Genomic DNA, 20,816 nt, shown 5'->3' with positions numbered 1-20,816 from the left:
TACATGTTAAGGGGGGAGCAATGATGTCTGTGGCTAGGTGTAGGAGGCGGGGGTCTAGTTCATCAGGGCCAGGGTATTTTTTTAAATACATTTCTTTCAGGGCTTTACACACTTCTGAAAGAGAAGGATGAAAAAGAGAGCCCGGTGAAGGAGTGCACAGGGCTGCCAGGTACATTTATAGGGGGCTCAATTATACCTTTGACCTTTTCAAATAAACTGCCTGCATCTAAAAAATGCTGGTTCAAGGCTTTCAGAATGGAGGTTCTCTCAGTGACAATCTGTGTGTCGACCAACAATTGTTTAGGAAGCTGTGTATCTTTTCTGCACTCCAAACCTTTCACTACTTGCCAAAATTTGGATGGATTATTTAAATGTTGTGAAGTAGATTTCAGGTAGTGGTCTGCTTTCAATTTACGGATCATAGCCACACCCATATTTCGAAGACGTTTATAAGCCATCCAATCATCTGCCAAACCAGTCCCTCTTGCTTTAGCCCACATAGCATTTCGTTCCCTTATGATTTTAGTAAGTTCCTTAGTAAACCAAGGGTTCTCTCTGCCCTTAATCCTGAATTTTTTAAAAGGGGCATGCCTATTGCATACATCCTGGAATGTATTGTGGAAGTAAGAAAAGGCTAGTTCAACATCAGGGATTAATTCCATTCTATTCCATTCAATGCTAGATACATTGTGTAAAAAACCTTGAATATCAAACCGCTTCCAGTTTCTTTTCGTAATAACACGTGGAGATTTCATAGGAATTTTACCATCTCTCTCACAGGCAATAGCACAGTGATCACTTACAGTGGGGCAAAAAAGTATTTAGTCAGCCACCAATTGTGCAAGTTCTCCCACTTAAAAGGATGAGAGAGGCCTGTAATTTTTATCATAGGTACACTTCAACTATGACAGACAAAATGAGGAAAGAAAATCCAGAAAATCACATTGTAGGATTTTTTATGAATTTATTTGCAAATTATGGTGGAAAATAAGTATTTGGTCAATAACAAAAGTTTCTCAATACTTTGTTATATACCCTTTGTTGGCAATGACAGAGGTCAAACGTTTTCTGTAAGTCTTCACAAGGTTTTCACACACTGTTGCTAGTATTTTGGCCCATTCCTCCATGCAGATCTCCTCTAGAGCAGTGATGTTTTGGGGCTGTTGCTGGGCAACACGGACTTTCAACTCCCTCCAAAGATTTTCTATGGGGTTGAGATCTGGAGACTGGCTAGGACACTCCAGGACCTTGAAATGCTTCTTACGAAGCCACTCCTTTTTTGCCCGGGCGGTGTGTTTGGGATCATTGTTATGCTGAAAGACCCAGCCACGTTTCATCTTCAATGCCCTTGCTGACGGAAGGAGGTTTTCACTCAAAATCTCACGATACATGGCCCCATTCATTCTTTCCTTTACACGGATCAGTCGTCCTGGTCCCTTTGCAGAAAAACAGTCCCAAAGCATGATGTTTCCACCCCCATGCTTCACAGTAGGTATGGTGTTCTTTGGATGGAAGTCAGCATTCTTTGTCCTCCAAACACGACGAGTTGAGTTTTTACCAAAAAGTTATATTTTGGTTTCATCTGACCATATGACATTCTCCCAATCTCCTGCTCAAGACCTGCTGCTCAGATTTTTTTTTTACATGGCTTAAAAAGCATAAACCTGTGCAACATTAACCAATTAAAAACAGTACTGTAACAATGAGGTTTGTGCAGTAAGCTATAGGCCCAATACATTATCACCGCATGTTGGCTTTGCTTGAATTTCCCTGCCAATGCACTGTAGTTCGGGAGATTTTTTTTAATTATATAAAAAAATGTGACGTAGGCTATATGATCACGCCGATAATAGATCCTTTGTAGCATTACTTGTGAAGCACAGCTGAGTGAGCATACATTTAAATCATTTGCTTTTCATTTTTATTTTACTGGGCTGATGGTGCCTGCATCTGATGGTCAGTCTCAGAGGAAGGAGAGAGCAGCAGACTCTCAACATCCCTTCGCTCTCCTTTTCCTCCACTGACAATGACCAAAAAGGAACACTGTCTTCCAGATGATGGCGAAACTCAAATCGCACCGCATTTTCCGATGACACAACAGTGGTAGGCCTGATCACCGACAACAACGAGACAGCCTATAGGGAGAAGGTCAGAGACCTGGCCGAGTGGTGCCAGGACAACAACCTCTCCCTCAACATGATCAAGACAAAGGAGAAAATTGTGGACTACAGGAAAAAGAGGACCGAGCACACCCCTATTTTCATCGACCGGGCTGCAGTGGAGCAGGTTGAGAACTTCAAGTTTCATCACCAACAAACTAACATGGTCCAAGCACACCATGACAGTCATGAAATGGGCATGACAAAACCTATTCCCCCTCAGGAGACTGAAAAGATTTGGCATGGGTCCTCAGATCTTCAAAAGGTTCTACAGCTGCACCATCGAGAGCATCCTGACTGGTTGCGTCACTGCCTGGTATGGCAACTGCTCGGCCTCCGACAACAAGGCACTACAGAGGATAGTGCGAACAGCCCAGTACATCACTGGGGCCAAGCTTCCTGCCATCCAGGACCTCTATACCAGGGGGTGTCAGAGGAAGGTCCTAAAAATTGTCAAAGACTCCAGCCACCCTAGTCATAGACTGTTCTCTCTGCTACCACACGGCAAGCAGTACCGGAGCGCCAAGTCTAGGTCCAAGAGGCTTCTAAACAGCTTCTATCCCCAAGCCATAAGACTCATGAACATCTCGTCAAATGGCTACCCAAACTATTTACATTACCCCCCCCCCCCCTCTCCACACCACTGCCACTCTCTGTTGTCATTTCTGTGTCATAGACACTTTAATTAACTCTACCTACATGTACATACTACCTCAACTAACCGGTGCCCCCGCACATTAACTCTGTACCGGCACCCCCCTGTATATATTGTTATTTTTTACTGCTGCTCTTGAACTACGTGTTACTTTTCTCTTATTCTTATCCATATTTTTTTCAAACTGCACTGTTTGTTAGGTGCTCATAAATAAACATTTCACTGTAATTTGTATTTGTTGTATTTGGCGCATGTGATTAATGAAATTTGATTTGATTATTTCTGCCTCATGGACAAATTCATGTTGTTACTCTATTAACTTATTATGGCTGCAGGGGCAGTATTGAGTAGCTTGAATGAAAGATCCACAGAGGTGCCCAGAGTAAACAGCCTGCTCCTCAGTCATAGTTGCTAATATATGCATATTATTAGTAGTATTGGATAGAAAACACTCTGAAGTTTCTAAAACTGTTTGAACTATGTCTGTGAGTATAACATAACTCATATGGCAGGCAAAAACCTGAGAAAAAATCCAAACAGGAGGTGTAAATTCTGAGGCTGGTCGATTTTCGACCAAGATCCCATTGAAATCATAGCGAGATATGGATGAGTTTGCACTTCCTACGGCCTCCACTAGATGTCAACAGTCTGTATAACCTTATCTGATTCCTCTACTGTGAAGGGGGGCCGAATGAGAGGGGAATTAGTCAGGTCTGCCATGACCTGACCATGCTTTCACCATGCGCGTTGACATGAGAGGGAGCTCTGTTCCATCGCTCATCTGAAGTCAATGTAATTCTCCAGTTGGAACGTTATTCAAGATTTATGTTAAAAACATTCTAAAGATTGGTTCAATACATCGTTTGACATGTTTCTACGGACTGTTACGGAACTTTTGGACATTTCGTCAGGTTTTAGTGAACGCGCTTCCCTGACGTTGGATGTGTTTACCAAACACGCTACAAAAATAGCTATTTGGACATAAATGATGGACATCACCGAAAAAAAATAACATTTCTTGTGGAAGTGGGAGTCCTGGGAGTGCATTCCGGGAGTGCATGAATGAAATATGAAATATTGAAATATTCCTTGATACTAAAAAAAAACCCAAGCCACTAATAATAACACCAACGTATGCCTGTAGACACACGTTCCTACTCATTCATTACTGCTGCAGGGGTTGTTGTAGCACTGAGTGGAAATAGGAAAAACGCACATTTTATGGCTCATAAAAGTGTTGAATACAAAGTGTTGACAGTGCTGAGTAAGAACTGAAACATGAGCTCACATCTCTTTGCTGTATTCGTTGACAGTCTCTCTCTAGTCATGGTTCTAAACGTGTTGAAATCTCACAGCATTAACTTTGCTGCAGCTTTCTTTTATGCCTGCTATTTTACTGCAGACACAGTCATCTGAGCCACCCGATTGGCCAGCGGTAAGCTTATAGTGCACCTAATTTACTCTCTGGGCCCACCGGGAAGGCAGAGTTTGTACCTTCAGACACATGAAATGGTTCAAAATGGAAACTGTTCACCTGTTCACAGGGCAACTGAATCGGGTGCACCTACCGCCAATAGGTTTTTTCGCAAAAATGTTTGGCGATCGACTAGGAATGCCTTGGAGACAGGTTGGTGACCACTGCTCTAGAATCTCGTACTTCTGTCTGTGGGCTGATATTTCTGCCAACCCTAGTGTGTGTGTGTGTGTGTGTGTGTGTTGAACACATTGTCTTTGCCTTTGTTGTTTTCGTTCTGCTAAAACAATACAAGAAATGTAATGGATGGACATGCTCACTTGTTTATGACTCTATATGAATGTGTACATCTGTTTCTGTTCCCCTGATCAGACAAAGCTACCCTGGGCCTGATGAAGACCCCGAGGTGTTCTCTCCCAGACCTGTCTGAGACGGAGGTGATGGTGGGCCGCAGGAGACGAGCTCTGGTCGCCCAGAACAAGTGGAGCAAGAGACACCTCTCCTGGAGGTATAGTCCCTGTCACAGTTTCTGTGTTATTTGATTGTTGTTTCCTTAGATTACCGCTGGAGGGCACCCTTACCCTGTTTTCTAGTTTCCAGGTTACCCTGATTATTACTTTTTAGATTCACCTGTGTTTAATTACCTTCTCTGTTCACCTGGTTGCCTTGTTTCTGTTAATACTCTAAGTAAAAGTTCTGGATTTACCATTACCTCTGCTTGCTGTGTTTCTCTGCGCCTGGGTTCAAGTTCGTACAAGCATTATTGTTACAGTAGACCAACGCCTACAATGGACCCATCAGAGATTTCTCAGTCGTCCGAGGAACATTCCAAACTCCACCATTTACGGTCGGCTCTCACCCACCATGGAACTGTGATTGGTCGCCATGAGGCACGGCTGCAGACATTGTAGGAGGATTTAAGAACTCTTGTGTCCGCTCTGCAGACAGGACAGACGGGAGCAACTGCTGCTGCATCTGTGGCTGTTCCTAATCCTCCACTCCCTACCAGCTCAGCATCTTCCTACCTTCGGGAGACTCATCTCCTGGCACCGGAGCGCTATGAGGGGCATCCTGGGAGGTTTTGTGGGTTCCTGCTCCAATGCTCGCTGGCCTTCGAGCTGCAGGCATCAACGTTTCCGACCGAGCGTTCCAGAGTGGCATACGTTATCTCCTTGCTCTCAGGACGGGGTCTGGCCTGGGCCACAGCCATATGGGAGCAGCAATCAGACATTTGTTTTAATTGGCAAAGCTTCACCCAGGAGATGAAGGTTTTTGATCACCCCATCAGTGGCAGGAACACTGCTCAAAGACTCATTGCGCTTCGGCAGGGCAGCCGGAGCGTAGCTGACGCCATTGACTTTCGGACGCTCACCGCTGAGAGTGGTTTGAATACAGAGGCACTTCACTCAGCCTTTCTGAACGGACTCAGCGAGGTTCTCAAGGATGAACTGGCTTCCCGGGACAACCCTGACACTCTGGATGAGCTTATCGTTCTGGCCATCGGGATTGACAACCGGCTTCGGGAACGTCGTCGTGAGAGGACGGATGGGCTCCGAGTTGTTTCCAGTGTATTGGGTTCCGCTGAGGGAGTCAATTCTTTGTTTGTTCCACTGCCTTATCCGTTTGTCCTGTACCCCATCAGAGTTCTCAATTAGGCTATGGGTTTCCTTCATATCCTTCATAGGAGCCGATGCAATTGGGAATCACCAGACTTTCCGCTCTGGAGATAAGGCGCAGGATTAACGAGCAACGTTGTCTTTACTGTGGACAGTCTGGACATTTCCGTGCCTCCTGTCCTGAGCTGACGGGAAACGGGATGACTCGTCAGTAGACGGGAGAATACTGGCGAGTCAGATACAGTCTCCAGCTGCCGACACGGTACGCACCTTGCTTCCAGCCAACCTGCGGTGGGACAATGGGCAGTTGGACATTCCTGCTTTCATAGACTCTGGGGCTACCGGCTGTTTTCTGGATCACACATTAGCTCGCCAACAGGAGCTGCCTCCCACTAAGCTGGACATTCCGTTGTCGGTCACTGCGCTGGGTGGTCAATGCCTAGGGTCTGGGAAGGTGAAGCAGCTCACCATGCCATTTCAGCTACGAGTTCTGGATTATCATGTGGAGTTTATCCAGTTAAATTTGGTGCACTCTCCTGAGCTTCCCCTGGTTCATGGACATCCGTGGCTTTTTATCCATAATCCTCAAATTGACTGGCCCTCGGGAAGAGTTATGGGATGGAATCCCCCTTAAGTCCACCTGCCAGCAACTCTCTCCACATCTTTCCGTCCCTGCTCGTCTGGAGGCTTCTGAATCTCCTGTTCGCCCGACTGGGAATGACAAGCCTGATCTTTCCCGCATACCTCGCGATTACTGGGATCTGTGTCAGGTCTTCAGCAAACAAAGGGCCAGTGAACTGCTTCCTCACAGGTCCTACGATTGTGCCATCGACCTCCTGCCCGGCACCACTCCTCCGAGAGGAGGGCTGTAATTCTCTCTCAGGTCCAGAGACTGTTTAAATAACATTACCATCAAGAACCGTTGCTCTCTTCCTCTTATGTTATCAGCCTATGAGAGACTCCAGGGAGCTATGGCTTTCTCAAAATTGGATTTACAGAACGTGTACAATCTGGTGCGCATCAGACAGGGAGACAAGTTGAAGACAGCGTTCAACACCCCAAATGGACATTATGACTACCGTGTCATGCCGTTTGGACTTACAAATGCCCCAGACGTTTTCCAGGCCCTGTTTAATGATGTGCTGCGCGACTTCCTTCACCAGTTCGTGTTTGTATACCTGGATGACATCCTCATCTTCTCCAGGTCCATGGTTGAACACATCCAACATGTTCGCCGTGTTCGTCAAGGACTCCTCTCATCACTTGTTCGTGAAGGCCGAAAGTGTGAGTTTCACGTTCCTCAGATCTCCTTCCTGGGGTACATCGTGTCTCAGGGCTGTGTACGGATGGACTCCCAAAAGGTAGAAGCAGTGGTCAACTGGCCGCGACCCAGCACAGTCAAGCAAGTCCAGCGTTTTTGGGTTTTTTCTCATTTCTACCCGGAGATTTGTGAGAGACTTTAGTTCGGTGGCTGCGCCATTGACAGCGCTCACAGAGGGCTCGGCTGGGCATGTAAGCTGGACCCCTGCTGCTGAGAAGGCGTTCCAGGGCCTGAAACGTCAGTTTTCTTCTGCACCCATTCTAGTTCATGCAGATCTTTCTCTTCCCTGGGTGGAGTACGCACACAGCACTCTCCAGTGTTCCTCCAATGGCCTGTCACCATTCCAGGTTTTGTACGGATACCAGCCTCCTCTGTTTCCACATCAGGAGATTGAAGTGGTGGTTCCATCCGCTCAACATCTCTCGTTGCCGCCGGACCTGGAAGAAGGCTCGGTCAGCGTTCCTGAGGTCCTCAACTCGGGTTCAACGTCAGGCCAACCGTCATCGCCGTTCGAGTCCTCTCCTGCGTCTACTAGGGATCTGCGTCTGCGCGTGGAATCAAGGAAGTTGGCACCCAGGTGTGTTGGGCTATTCACGGTTCTACGGCGCATTAATCCAGTGGCCTATCGTCCTCGTCTTCCCCGGTCCATGAGGGTTCATCCCATCTTCCACATCTCCAGACTCAAGCCTGTGGTGTTCAGTCTTCTGGTTCAGGCCACTCGGCCTCCACCTCCACCTCACATGATAGCGGGACAGCAAGCCTACACCGTGCGATGCATCCTCTCCAGTCGCCAGTTCCGATGTTGGACTCAGTATCTCGTGGACTGGGAAGGTTCCGGTTCTGAGGAGCGATCCTGGGTTCCGGCTTGGGACATTCTGGACCCCGGACTCATTCAGGTTTTCCGTCGACGTTCAACTACCCCTGGTGGAATGTCAGGAGCCGTTCCTTGTGGGAGGGGTCCTGTCACAGTTTCTGTGTTATTTGATTGTTGTTTCCTTAGGTTACCGCTGGAGTGCACCCTTAACCTGTTTTCTATTGTCCTGATTACCCTGATTATTACTTTTTGGATTCACCTGTGTTTAATTACCTTCTCTGTTCACCTGGTTGGCCTGCATCTTTGCTTAGGTCTCATGCTTTATTACTGTGTTCTTGTGTGGTTGCCTTGTTTCTGTTAAGAATCTAAATAAAAGTTCTGGATTTACCCTTACCTCTGCTTGCTGTGTTTCTCTGTGCCTGGGGTCGAGTTCATACTAGCATTATTGTTACAGTACCTCTACGATAGACTAAACACACGAGACAACATCAGTCTGTTCTATCAATGTGAAGCTGACTGGGGATGGAGATGTATGGTGGACATGGTATGGTAGAGAGTACGGTACTAGGATGGTATAGAACATATACATACCTGCTTTGCATACAGATGTAGGATCTTAGTGTGTTCACTCATTTGTTACTGAGAATTTTCCTGCACTACAGGAAATGCAAACTTGTAGTTAATTCAAGGTTTAAAAAGGCTTCTAAAGTCTGTAATTTACACTTTAAAATGTCAGACTTGATTTGCAAAAAAAATCAATTAATTATAATGTACATAATAATTCACATTTCCTGTTGCTGCAGGGTTATTTTCCTGCTGTAGCAAACTTGCTCAAGATCCTACATCTGTAATACAGTCTAGTCCATGGCTGATGATGTACATGATTTTGAGAAATGTGTATTGGATATCAGGGAGGATGTGGGTTGGATGTGTTGGGATACTTTAAAAAATGGGTGAAACATTGCACGAACACCTGCATGTGGACCTCTGTGCTTGGATGTGTGTTCAGGCCAGGGTCATGGGGAGGGGAGGATGATACCATTACTAGATTGCATGGTAATGGACAATTGGACAGTTAATTAGCCAATGAGTTGAGTCATAGGGTCATGGAAGGGGTCATCAATGGGTTAACAATGGGTTGACAGCAGCTCGTAACATCTGTCCAAGATGTACCTCAACCCAAACATAGGGTTAGTAAAGAGAAGGGGAGTAGAAGGTCTGCCTTTATGGTGATATAAGCATGCTCTGAAGCTTAACCAGCAAGAGCAGGAGGTAGATTGGATACTGAGCTGCTATAAGCTGGTTTGTGTGTGTGTGTGTGTGTGTGTGTGTGTGTGTGTGTGTGTGTGTGTGTGTGTGTGTGTGTGTGTGTGTGTGTGTGTGTGTGTGTGTGTGTGTGTGTGTGTGTGTGTGTGTGTGTGTGTGTGTGTGTGTGTGTGTGTGTGTGTGTGTGTGTGTGTGTGTGTGTGTGTGTGTGTGTGTGTGTGCATTAGAGAGCTGAGAGAGATGGATGGTAATGTTGCTGACAGCTACATGCCTTTATCCTCTCTCACTCGCACACATACTCACTCACACACACACACACTCTCTCTCTCTTGCTCTCTCGCCTGCGTTTTAGTGCCAATCATATGCCTTGCTCCTGTCTGCTTGCTCCTGCTCTCCTCTCACCTGTACTGTCTGTCTGTCGAGACCAGGGAGAGTGTGTGTTTATACACACTAGTACTGATCTGTACTGTACAAGAGTCCTGAGGACACTGGATGCAGAGCTGGACTTTTCCTTCCCACGTTTGTTTGTTTGGGCTGTAGAGCTCAGAGAGGAAGAATATATTTTCTATGCTTCTTTACCTGGGGTGGTTGCATTGTAAAGTAGCACCCATTGATTATCTATTGACTTATATCCAGTCTGGCCTCGCTGCATGGTGCAAATGAAAGCATCCCAGAAAAGATGTTGAATCCATGTACCCTTCAGTCATCTATAGTCAACAGGAGTTGTTTAAACAGGTGAAGTTCTCTCGCAGGAAGTTATTCTCTCCTCTCTCAGTCACTGACTGGCCTCGGGGTCTACTACCCCCAGTGAGAGTAAGGTCAGGAGTCAAATACTTTAACAAGGTTCCTTAATGGTTTGTTTGAGAGCGCTGGAGATAAGATTCTGGAGTAGAGCAGAGGGTCATGGGGCAGAGGCTTGGCTGGGAGTGTAGTGGGCAGAAATATTTTATATGTGTATGATATACAGTATATTATATACACATCACATGCAATTCGTAATAAGACTAAGCAATTAGCCTACTAAAATGTTTATCTGACTCTATAAAGATAATTAAAATAAACAAGCAATCATTAGGCAATGAGTTGATGTTCACTAGCAAGAATTGGTCTGAGAATTGTCTATATCATAGGCTAGATATTCATTTAATATTGTACAATGGATTCACATACAAGGTATAAAGCTTAAGTTACAAGTGATTAACAAGCATTACAAGGCATTATTCTAAGCATATACAGTACCCGTCAAAAGTTTGGACACACCTACTCATTCAAGGAATTTTCTTTATTTTTACTATTTTCTACATTGTAGAATAATAGTAAAGACATCAAATCTATGAAATAACACATATGGAATCATGTAGTAAACAAATCAAAATACATTTTATATTTGAGATTCTTCAAAATAGTCACCCTTTGCCTCGACGACAGCTTTCCCACATACAGTGGGGCAAAAAAGTATTTAGTCAGCCACCAATTATGCAAGTTCTCCCACTTAAAAAGATGAGAGAGGCCTGTAATTTTCATCATAGGTACACTTCAACTATGACAAACAAAATGAGAAACAAAAATCCAGAAAATCACATTGTAGGATTTTTAATGAATTTATTTGCAAATTATGGTGAAAAATAAGTATTTGGTCACCTACAAACAGGCAAGATTTCTGTCTCTCACAGACCTGTAACTTCTTCTTTAAGAGGCTCCTCTGTCCTCCACTCGTTACCTGTATTAATGGCACCTGTTTGAACTTGTTATCAGTATAAAAGACACCTGTCCACAACCTCAAACAGTCACACTCCAAACCCCACTATGGCCAAGACCAAAGAGCTGTCAAAGGACACCAGAAACAAAATTGTAGACCTGCACCAGGCTGGGAAGACTGAATCTGCAATAGGTAAGCAGCTTGGTTTGAATAAATCAACTGTGGGAGCAATTATTAGGAAATGGAAGACATACAAGACCACTGATAATCTCCCTCGATTTGGGGCTCCACGCAAGATCTCACCCCGTGGGGTCAAAATGATCACAAGAACGGTGAGCAAAAATCCCAGAACCACACGGGGGGACCTAGTGAATGACCTGCAGAGAGCTGGGACCAAAGTAACAAAGCCTACCATCAGTAACACACTACGCCGCCAGGGACTCAAATCCTGCAGTCCCAGACGTGTCCCCCTGTTTAAGCCAGTACATGTCCAGGCCCGTCTGAAGTTTGCTAGAGAGCATTTGGATGATCCAGAAGAAGATTGGGAGAATGTCATATGGTCAGATGAAACCAAAATATAACTTTTTGGTAAAAACTCAACTCGTCGTGTTTGGAGGACAAAGAATGCTGAGTTGCATCCAAAGAACACCATACCTACTGTGAAGCATGGGGGTGGAAACATCATGCTTTGGGGCTGTTTTTCTGCAAAGGGACCAGGACGACTGATCCGTGTAAAGGAAAGAATGAATGGGGCCATGTATCGTGAGATTTTGAGTGAAAACCTCCTTCCATCAGCAAGGGCATTGATGATGAAACGTGGCTGGGTCTTTCAGCATGACAATGATCCCAAACACACCGCCCGGGCAACGAAAGAGTGGCTTCGTAAGAAGCATTTCAAGGTCCTGGAGTGGCCTAGTCAGTCTCCAGATCTCAACCCCATAGAAAATCTTTGGAGGGAGTTGAAAGTCTGTGTTGTCCCAAAACATCACTGCTCTAGAGGAGATCTGCATGGAGGAATGGGCCAAAATACCAGCAACAGTGTGTGAAAACCTTGTGAAGACTTACAGAAAACGTTTGACCTCTGTCATTGCCAACAAAGGGTATATGACAAAGTATTGAGATAAACTTTTGTTATTGACCAAATACTTATTTTGCACCATCATTTGCAAATAAATTCATTAAAAATCCTACAATGTGATTTTCTGGATTTTTCTTTCTCATTTTGTCTGTCATAGTTGAAGTGTACCTATGATGAAAATTACAGGCCTCTCTCATCTTTTTAAGTGGGAGAACTTGCACAATTGGTGGCTGACTAAATACTTTTTTGCCCCACTCTATGCTAAGACCTCGTTGGCTGATTTTCCTTCACTCTGCGGTCCAACTCATCCCAAACCATGTCAATTTGGTTTAGGTTGGGTGATTGTGGAGGCCAGGTCATCTGATGCAGCACTCCATCACTCTCCTTCTTGTAGAAAATAGTAAAAAATAAAGATAACACCTTGAATGAGTAGGTGTGTCCAAACTTTTGACTGGTACTGTAGATCCTACAGTTAACTTACAGGATAAGAGAATTGATCATACAACCTTCCTCTATTCACTAGATACAGGATAAGAGAGAAAACAAATGCATTTAATTAAATTCATAACATCTGAAGGTATAACCTTTCAACCCAAAACCAACCACCATTGACTAATAAAACAATACCAAGTTTACAGTAACCTTAACACTCCCAGGCCAAATTTCCAAAGTGTGTCACATTATTTAAAGGCTTGTGTGAGAGATGAGACCTATGTAAATAAGACAGAATTCCTGAGAGGATAATAAAACCTCTTTGAGAATAATTTAGAGTTCACCCTGTACAGATACAAGTTACCAGAGAGATCATACATCCATATAGATAGCATCAGAGGTATCCTTAGTGAACAAGTTTCACGTAGATACCAAACATGTATAGTATAGTATTATTCTATCACATTGAATATTCAGTCCTCTGAATACTGTAACAGAGATATTTACATGTTGGCCCCTCAGAGGAAAAAGGGCTGACTAGTCCTTGGGCATTGTACTTTGTTCCTGAAATATTAGCCATGCAACTCCTGGTGTCAGAGAGCACATAAATTAGGGCCATACCTACAGGAGCTGTGTTGGGAGGGACACACACTCAGTTAAGTACAGCAGAGTCCACCCTGCAGAGTTCCACAGATAGATACTGTAGATATATAGTATTGTCAGTGGGCTAGCACCCCTAGCGTGTACTCTGTGAAGGTTATTCTCCAATGGGCTGGATTCCCATATTGACAAAGTAAAGGAAAGGGTATTTGGCCTGGAGTGAGTAGCAGAATCAAGACAGAACTCACAGCAAATCCAAAACAGGCTCTAACTTTAGTAAGTTGAGTTTCCATCTGAGATTTACCCCAGTAAATCCCAGTACATAACAATGGCTAACTGTGAACTTTAACACCTCACAAAGCAACTCTCTTGATGATACAGAGGTTGTTGATTCTGCTCGCCCCAAGACTTTATCAAATCAAATGTTATTGGTCACAGACACATATCTAGCAGATGTTAGTGGCCAGTGATTCCAAGTCTATGTATAAAGGGAAGCGGCCTCTAAGGGTCAGGGTTGCGTAACCGGGTGGAAGCCGGCTAGTGATGGCTATTTAACAGTCGGATGGCCTATAGATAGAAGCTGTTTTTCAGTCTCTCGGCCCCAGCTTTGATGCAGCTGTGCTGAGCTCACCTTCTGGATGATAGTGGCATGAACAGGCTGTGGCTCGGGTAGTTGATGTCCTTGATGATCTTTTTGGCCTTCCTGTGACATCGGTTGCTGTAGTTGTCCTGGAGGGCAGGTAGTTTGCCCCCTCTGGAGAGCCCTGCGGTTGCGGGTGGTGCAGTTGCCGTACCAGGCAGTGATACAGCCCAACTTGAAGCTTTCCACCTTCTCACACTCCTGATCAATGCTTAATTTGATTGATCAGGATCCGGCAACTCTCCGTCTTGGACTGTTTCGTTCCGGAACCTATTTGGCCAGATCCCGTACATCTCGTGGCATGAAAAATAATGTTCACTTTTTGCAATGTGAAAAATTATAATTCTACGCACCCCCCCGTGGACGTAGCCATGGCTGTGTGAGAAGCTTGCCTGTATCTCTCACAGAACTAGAATGAGATTTTCTTTCTATGATCTCTCTGCTGTGATAGACATGAGCCTGCAACTCTCATCTCTCCAGCGTTGCACTTCATCATTTATTACCTTATAGAATAATAGACACGGGAAGGGTTCTGGAGTACCTAAATTTGCCAACATTATAGAATTACTGCTGTCTGTTCAGAAAGAAATTAAATAATTCAGAATATCCTATTACACGATGAGAAGGCCCATTATTTAGCCACAGAGGATCAATAGCTTTTTTCTTTAATAGCCTAGCTGTGGATTGTGTGTAGCCCAATAACATGGCATAGCCTACAGTCGGGAACGTGCAGCAAATCTGTCAGTGAACAAACAGCATGCAGACAAAACAGGCCTTTGGCAATATTTAAAATCCAATTGCACAGGTTGGAAAGCAAATGCTCCTGCTGAAAATAGAAGACTTTAATCTGTCTGCTGTAGGCTACCAAAATATTTGATCTACTTCCAAATATTGTTTTAGACTTTTGACACAAACGCATCGGCAATCACCAGTGAGTGAGCTGCGCATCAGTGGGGGAGTCAGTGAAACTGGAAAGCATTCTTAGGACTATTATTTCCTCGTCAGATTGTAGCCTACAATATTTGTCTCCACACACCTAGGCCTAGGCTATTGATGGATTCAAGACAATGTAGTTTTTGTTGATTTCAGATACTCAGTTTGTCAGTGTCAAAGTAGCCTGTCATTTTGATAATTTGTGCGGTTTAAAAAAAGATTCTGCCAAGGTCTCCAGTCATGTAAAATTACATAGAATTGCATGAATTGCATTTATAAAGGGCCACATTTTCCTGGGCCTTAGGCTACAAAATAATGTCCAAAGCTGAAGAACATCGGCACATCCAGGTACTTTCCGCAGGTGCTGGAGTTGTAGGAAAGCCCATGGAAAGCAGGAAGGAAAACACTGCACACTGCTGCTCATGCTCCCAGGTGAAATGTATTCATAACAATGATTCGCCCCTTAGGTCTTCATCAGGCATCCAAATCCCAGGAGGGGGTGGAAGGTATTATATATAGTGGCACTACTCAGTGACATCACTTCCTGAAACAGCCTTATTCTAAAATGGATTAAATAAATGAAAATTCTCAGCAATCTACACACAATAACCCATAATGACAAAGTGAAAACAGGCTATTATAAAGTAAAATAAAACAGAAATACCTTATTCAGACCCTTTGCTATGAAACTTGAAATTGAGCTCAGGTGCATCCTGTTTCCATTGATCATCCTTGAGATGTTTCTACAACTTGATTGGAGTCCACCTGTGGTAAATTCAATTAGAGAAAAAACCAAGCCATGAGGTCGAAGGAATTGTCCGTAGAGCTCCGAGACAGGATTGCGTCGTTGCACAGATCTGGGGAAGGGTACCAAAAAATGTCTGCAGCATTGAAGGTCCCCAAGAACACAGTGGTCTCCATCATTCTTAAATGGAAGACGTTTGGAACCACCAACCTTCTTCCAACTGGCCACCCGGCCAAACTGAGCAATCGGGGGAAAGGGCCTTGGTCAGGGAGGTGATCAAGAACCCAATGGTCACTCTGACAGAGCTCCAGGGTTCCCCTGTGGAGATGGGAGAACTTTCCAGAAGGACAACCATCTCTGCAGCACTCCACCAATTAGGCCTTTATGGTAGAGTGGCCAGATGGACGCCACTCCTCAGTGAAAGGCACATGACAGCCCACTTGGAGTTTGCCAAAAGGCACCTAAAGACTCTCAGACCATGAGAAACAAGATTCTCTAGTCTGATGAAACCAAGATTGAACTCTTTGGCCTGAAAGCCAAGCGTCACGTATGGAGGAAACCTGGCACCATCCCTACGGTGAAGAATGGTGGTGGCAGCATCATGCTGTGGGGATGTTTTTCAGCGGCAGGGCCTGGGAGACTAGTCAGGATGGAGGGAAAGATGAATGGAGCAAAGTACAGAGAGATCCCTGATGAAAACCTGCTCCAGAGCACTCAGGACCTCAGACTGGGGCGAAGGTTAATCTTTCAACAGGACAACGACCATAAGCACACAGCCAAGACAAAGCAGGAGTGGCTTTGGGACAAGTCTCTGAATGTCCTTGAGTGGCCCAGCCAGAGCCCGGACTTGAATCCGATCGAACATCTCTGGAGAGACCTGAAAATAGCTATGCAGCAACGCTCCCCATCCAACCTGACAGAGCTTGAGAGGATCTGCAGAGAGGAATGGCGTCATACCCAAGAAGACTTGAGGCTGTAATTGCTGCCAAAGCGGCTTCAGCACGTACTGAGAAAAGGGTCTGAATACTCATGTGAATTTGATATTAATGTTTTGACTTTTGAACAAATTTGCAACATTTTCTAAAAACCCGTTTTTGCTTTGTCATTATTGGGTATTGTGAGTAGATTGATGAGGGGAAAAAACAATTTAATACATTTTATAATAATAGGCCAATTGATAGGCCAATTTCAGACCTGAATGGCGTAAGGATAAAGATTGATTGGCTGGTGAGAGCAGGGGTTGGTGGACCCAGCTGTTGGGACATGTACCCGTAACAGCCCCAGCATTAGTCAGACAGATGACACAGCCTCCTAATCACACTGTTAGCCCAGTTCATCACCCAGCAGACTGCCTCCTGCTCGTTAGCGGCTAGATTAATCACCTAAACAGATAGGTGGGGAAAGCAGAGCAGCCTCCCTCCCTCCTTATCTGTCTGTCTACTGCTCTAATTCACTTCCCAAAGGATCCTACTGGCTGGCTGGCTGTCTGGCTGGCTAGCTGTCTCGCTAACTGGCTGGCTGGGTTAACATGCTGCAGTGGAAGAAGGAGACACTCATGATAAGCATCAGTAACTCTGTCAACATGACCTTACTGTACCTTCTGATTCCTATCTGAACCGACATTCAATAAAATGAGTACAATGGGGCTGAGAATAAGCATGGATAAGAGTGATAGGTTAGACACAGTATAGGTTGTCCACAAGTGTCCAGCCAAGATAGGTGTTAGGGATACAGTATAGGAGAGGAGAGAGTCGGGTGTATGTGAACCAAAGGACAGACCAAAAGAACCTAAGGAAGCCCCATCACATGAGCATTATACCATAGCTGGGTGATCCAATAAGGCTGTTTCCATAAAGAGATACCTATAACAAGGGGACACCACATTAATCCCTCCCCTCTCCCTGTGCTGCCATCATTAGAGCTGTGATTGACAGCTGAGATAGAGGAAGAGGGACCTCACTCCTGACAAATGATGGATTATTATCCTATTATTATCCTAAATCCCATAAATTCACAGATATGTAACTTTGTGATGAGTTTTTTTACCTCTCAGTTGTTATTCAGCCCAGTGTGACAAAGTTGAAGAATAAAGGCACTGTTAAGTTCCTGTGTCAGCGGTCACTGAGGTGTGAGAATAATTCTTCAAATTTTCTCTTCGTCCTAGACAGTTTAGAAAATCAAATCAAATCAAATGTTATTGGTCACGTACACGTGATTAGCCAATGTTATTGCGGGTGTAGCGAAATGCTTGTGCTTCTAGCTCCGACAGGGCAGTAATAGCTAACAAGTAATATATAACAAATTACACAACATATACCCAATACACATAAATCTAATTAGGAATGAATTAAGACTATATACATATATGGATGAGCAATGTCAGAGCAGAACGGACTAAGATACAGTAGAATAGTATAGAATACACTATATACATATGAGATGAGTAATGCAAGACATGTAAACATTATTAGTGACTAAGATACCGTAGAATAGTATAGAATAAAGTATATACATATGAGATGAGTAATGCCAGATATGTAAACATTATTAAAGTGACTAGTGTTCCATTCCTTGAAGTAGCCAGTGATTTCTAGTCTTTACCTATAGGCAGCAGCCTCTAATGTGCTAGTGATGGCTGTTTAACAGTCTGATGGCCTTGAGATAGAAGCTGTTTTTCAGTCTCTCGGTCCCAGCTTTGATGCACCTGTACTGATTTCGCCTTCTGGATGATAGCGGGGTGAACAGGCAATGGCTCGGGTGGTTGATGGCCTTGATGATCTTTTTGACCTTCCTGTGACATCGGATGCTGTAGGTGTCCTGGAGGGCTGGTAGTTTGCCCCCGGTAATGCGTTGGGCAGACTGCACCACCCTCTGGAGAGCCTTGCTGTTGCGAGCAATGCAGTTGCTGTACCAGGCGGTGATACAGCCCGACAGGATGCTTTCAATTGTGCATCTGTAACATTTTGGGAGGGTTTTAGGTGGCAAGCCAAATTACTTTAGCCTCCTGAGGTTGAAGAGGCTCTGTTGCGCCTTCTTCACCACACTGTCTGTGTGGGTGGTCCATTTCAGTTTGTCAGTTATGTGTACGCCGAGGAACTTGAAGCTTTCCACCTTCTCCACTGCATCCTTTGCTGTTTCCTGAAGTCCACAATCATCTCCTTTGTTTTGTTGACATTGAGTGAGAGGTTGTTTTCCAGGCACTACACTCCCAGAGCCCTCACCTCCTCCCTGTAGGCTGTCTCGTCATCGTTGGTAATCAAGCCTACAACTGTTGTGTCGTCTGCAAACTTGATGAATGAGTTGGAGGAGTACAGAAGGGGGCTGAGCACACACCCTTGTAGGGCCCCTGTGTTGAGGATCAGCAGAGTGGAGGTGATGTTTCCTACCTTCACCACCTGGGGGCGGCCCATCAGGAAGTGCAGGACCCAGTTGCACAGGGCGGGGTCGAGACCCAGGGCCTCAAGCTTAATTATGAGCTTGGAGGGTACTATGTTGTTGAATGTTGAGCTGTAGTCAATGAACAGCATTCTTACATACTGTAGGTATTCCTCTTGTCCAGATGGGATAGGGCACTGTGCAGATTGATTGCATCGTCTGTGGATCTATTGGGGCGGTAAGCAAATTGAAGTGGGTCTCGGGTAGCAGGTAAGGTAGTGATATGATCCTTGACTAGTCTCTCAAAGCACTTCATGATGACATAGGTGAGTGCTACGGGGCGATAGTCATTAAGTTCAGTTGCCTTTGCCATCTTGGATACAGGAACAATTGCCATCTTGAAGCATGTGGGGACAGCAGACTGGGATAGGGAGAGATTGAATATGCCCGTAAACACACCAGCCAGCTGGTCTGAGCATGCTCTGAAGACGTGGCAAAGGAATGCCCACAATCCTTGGTAGTGGGCCGAGTCAGTAGCACTGTGTTATCCTCAAAGCGTGTGAAGAATGTGTTTAGCCTGTAATGTGTTTAGCCTGTCCGGAAGCAAGACGTCGATCTCGGCGACGTGGCTGGTTTTCCTTTTGTAGTCTGTAATGGTCTGTAGTCCCTGCCACATATGTCTCGTGTCTGAGCCTTTGAATTGCGACTCCACTTTATCTCTATACTGATGTTTAGCTTGTTTGATTGCCTTGCGGAGTGAATAACTACACTGTTTATATTCTTCCATATTCACAGTCACCTAGCCATGGTTAAATGCGGTGGTTCGCGCTTTCAGTTTCGCGCGAATGCTACCATCTATCCAGGGTTTCTGGTTAGGGTAGGTTTTAATAGTCACAGTTGATACTTGGTACATGTCCTATACACTTCCTTATAAACTCAGTCCCCGTATCCGTGTATGCGTCTAGATTATTTTCGCAAGTTACCCGGAACATATCCCAGTCCATGTGATCAAAACAAACCTGAAGAGTGGATTCCGATTGGTCAGACCAACGATGAATAGTTCTAAACACGGGTACTTCCTGTTTGAGTTTCTGCCTATAGGAAGGGAGGAGCAAGATGGAGTCGTGGAGGGCGGGTGAGTGCCTTGTAAGCATTCCAGAAGTTTGAATAGCAATGGTCGAGAGTCTTAGCAGCGCGAGTAGTACAATCGATATGTTGATTGAACTTCAGCAGCCTAGTCCTCAGATTTACTTTGTTAAAATCCCCAGCTACAATAAATGCAGCCTGTGGTTTCCAGTTTGCATAAAGTCCAGTGAAGTTCTTTGAGTGCCGTCGTGGTATTGGCTTGAGGGGGGATGTAAACGGCTGTGTCAATGACGGAGGAGAATTCTCTAGGGAGATAATATGGTCGGCATTTGAATGGGAGGTATTCTAGGTCGGGTGAACAAAAGGACTTGAGTTCCTGTATGTTCCTAGAATTACACCATGAGTCGTTAATCATGAAACACACCCCTCCACCCTTCTGCTTCCCGGAGAGATATTTCATCCTGTCTGCGCGATGTACTGAGAATCCTGTTGGCTTTATCGACTCCGACAGAGTATCTCGAGAGAGAGCCATGTTTCCGTGAAACAAAGTATGTTACAGGCCCCGATGTCTCTCTGGAAAGAAATCCTTGCTCTAAGCTCATCAACTCTGTTATCCAAAGACTGAACATTAGCGAGAAATATACTTGGAAGCGGTGGGTGGTGTGCGCACCTCCTAATTTGAACCAGCAGGCCGCCTCTAGTGCCTCTCCTCCTCCAGTGATGTTTTGGGTCGGCCTCTGGAATAAGTTAAATTGCTCTGAGGAGAGTGAACAAAGGATCTGCTCCAGGGAAGTCGTATTCCTGGTCGTAATGCTGGTAGTCCTGGTGAGTTTCCGCCGCCTTAATATCCAATAGTTCTTCCCGGTTGTATGTAATGACACAAAACATTTCCTGAGCTAATGTAAAAAATAGAGCAGAAAAAA

At 44.9% G+C, this 20,816-nt stretch overlaps 1 protein-coding gene across 1 annotated transcript in view; it reads left to right on the top strand.

Moving 5' to 3' along the window:
* The window catches only part of LOC129818378 (matrix metalloproteinase-17-like), a 107,081-nt gene that overhangs the window by 54,294 nt on the left and 31,971 nt on the right, over positions 1-20,816 (top strand). The window contains exon 3 of the mRNA XM_055874207.1: positions 4,661-4,796. Within this exon, the coding sequence (XP_055730182.1) occupies positions 4,661-4,796 (136 nt within the window). The remainder of the gene's footprint in view (positions 1-4,660; positions 4,797-20,816) is intronic.

This window comes from Salvelinus fontinalis, chromosome 21 (assembly GCF_029448725.1).
Source record: "Salvelinus fontinalis isolate EN_2023a chromosome 21, ASM2944872v1, whole genome shotgun sequence".
NCBI lineage: Eukaryota > Metazoa > Chordata > Actinopteri > Salmoniformes > Salmonidae > Salvelinus > Salvelinus fontinalis.
Note: the sequence above shows the minus strand (reverse complement) of the source record. Positions and strands in the feature narration are given on the sequence as shown.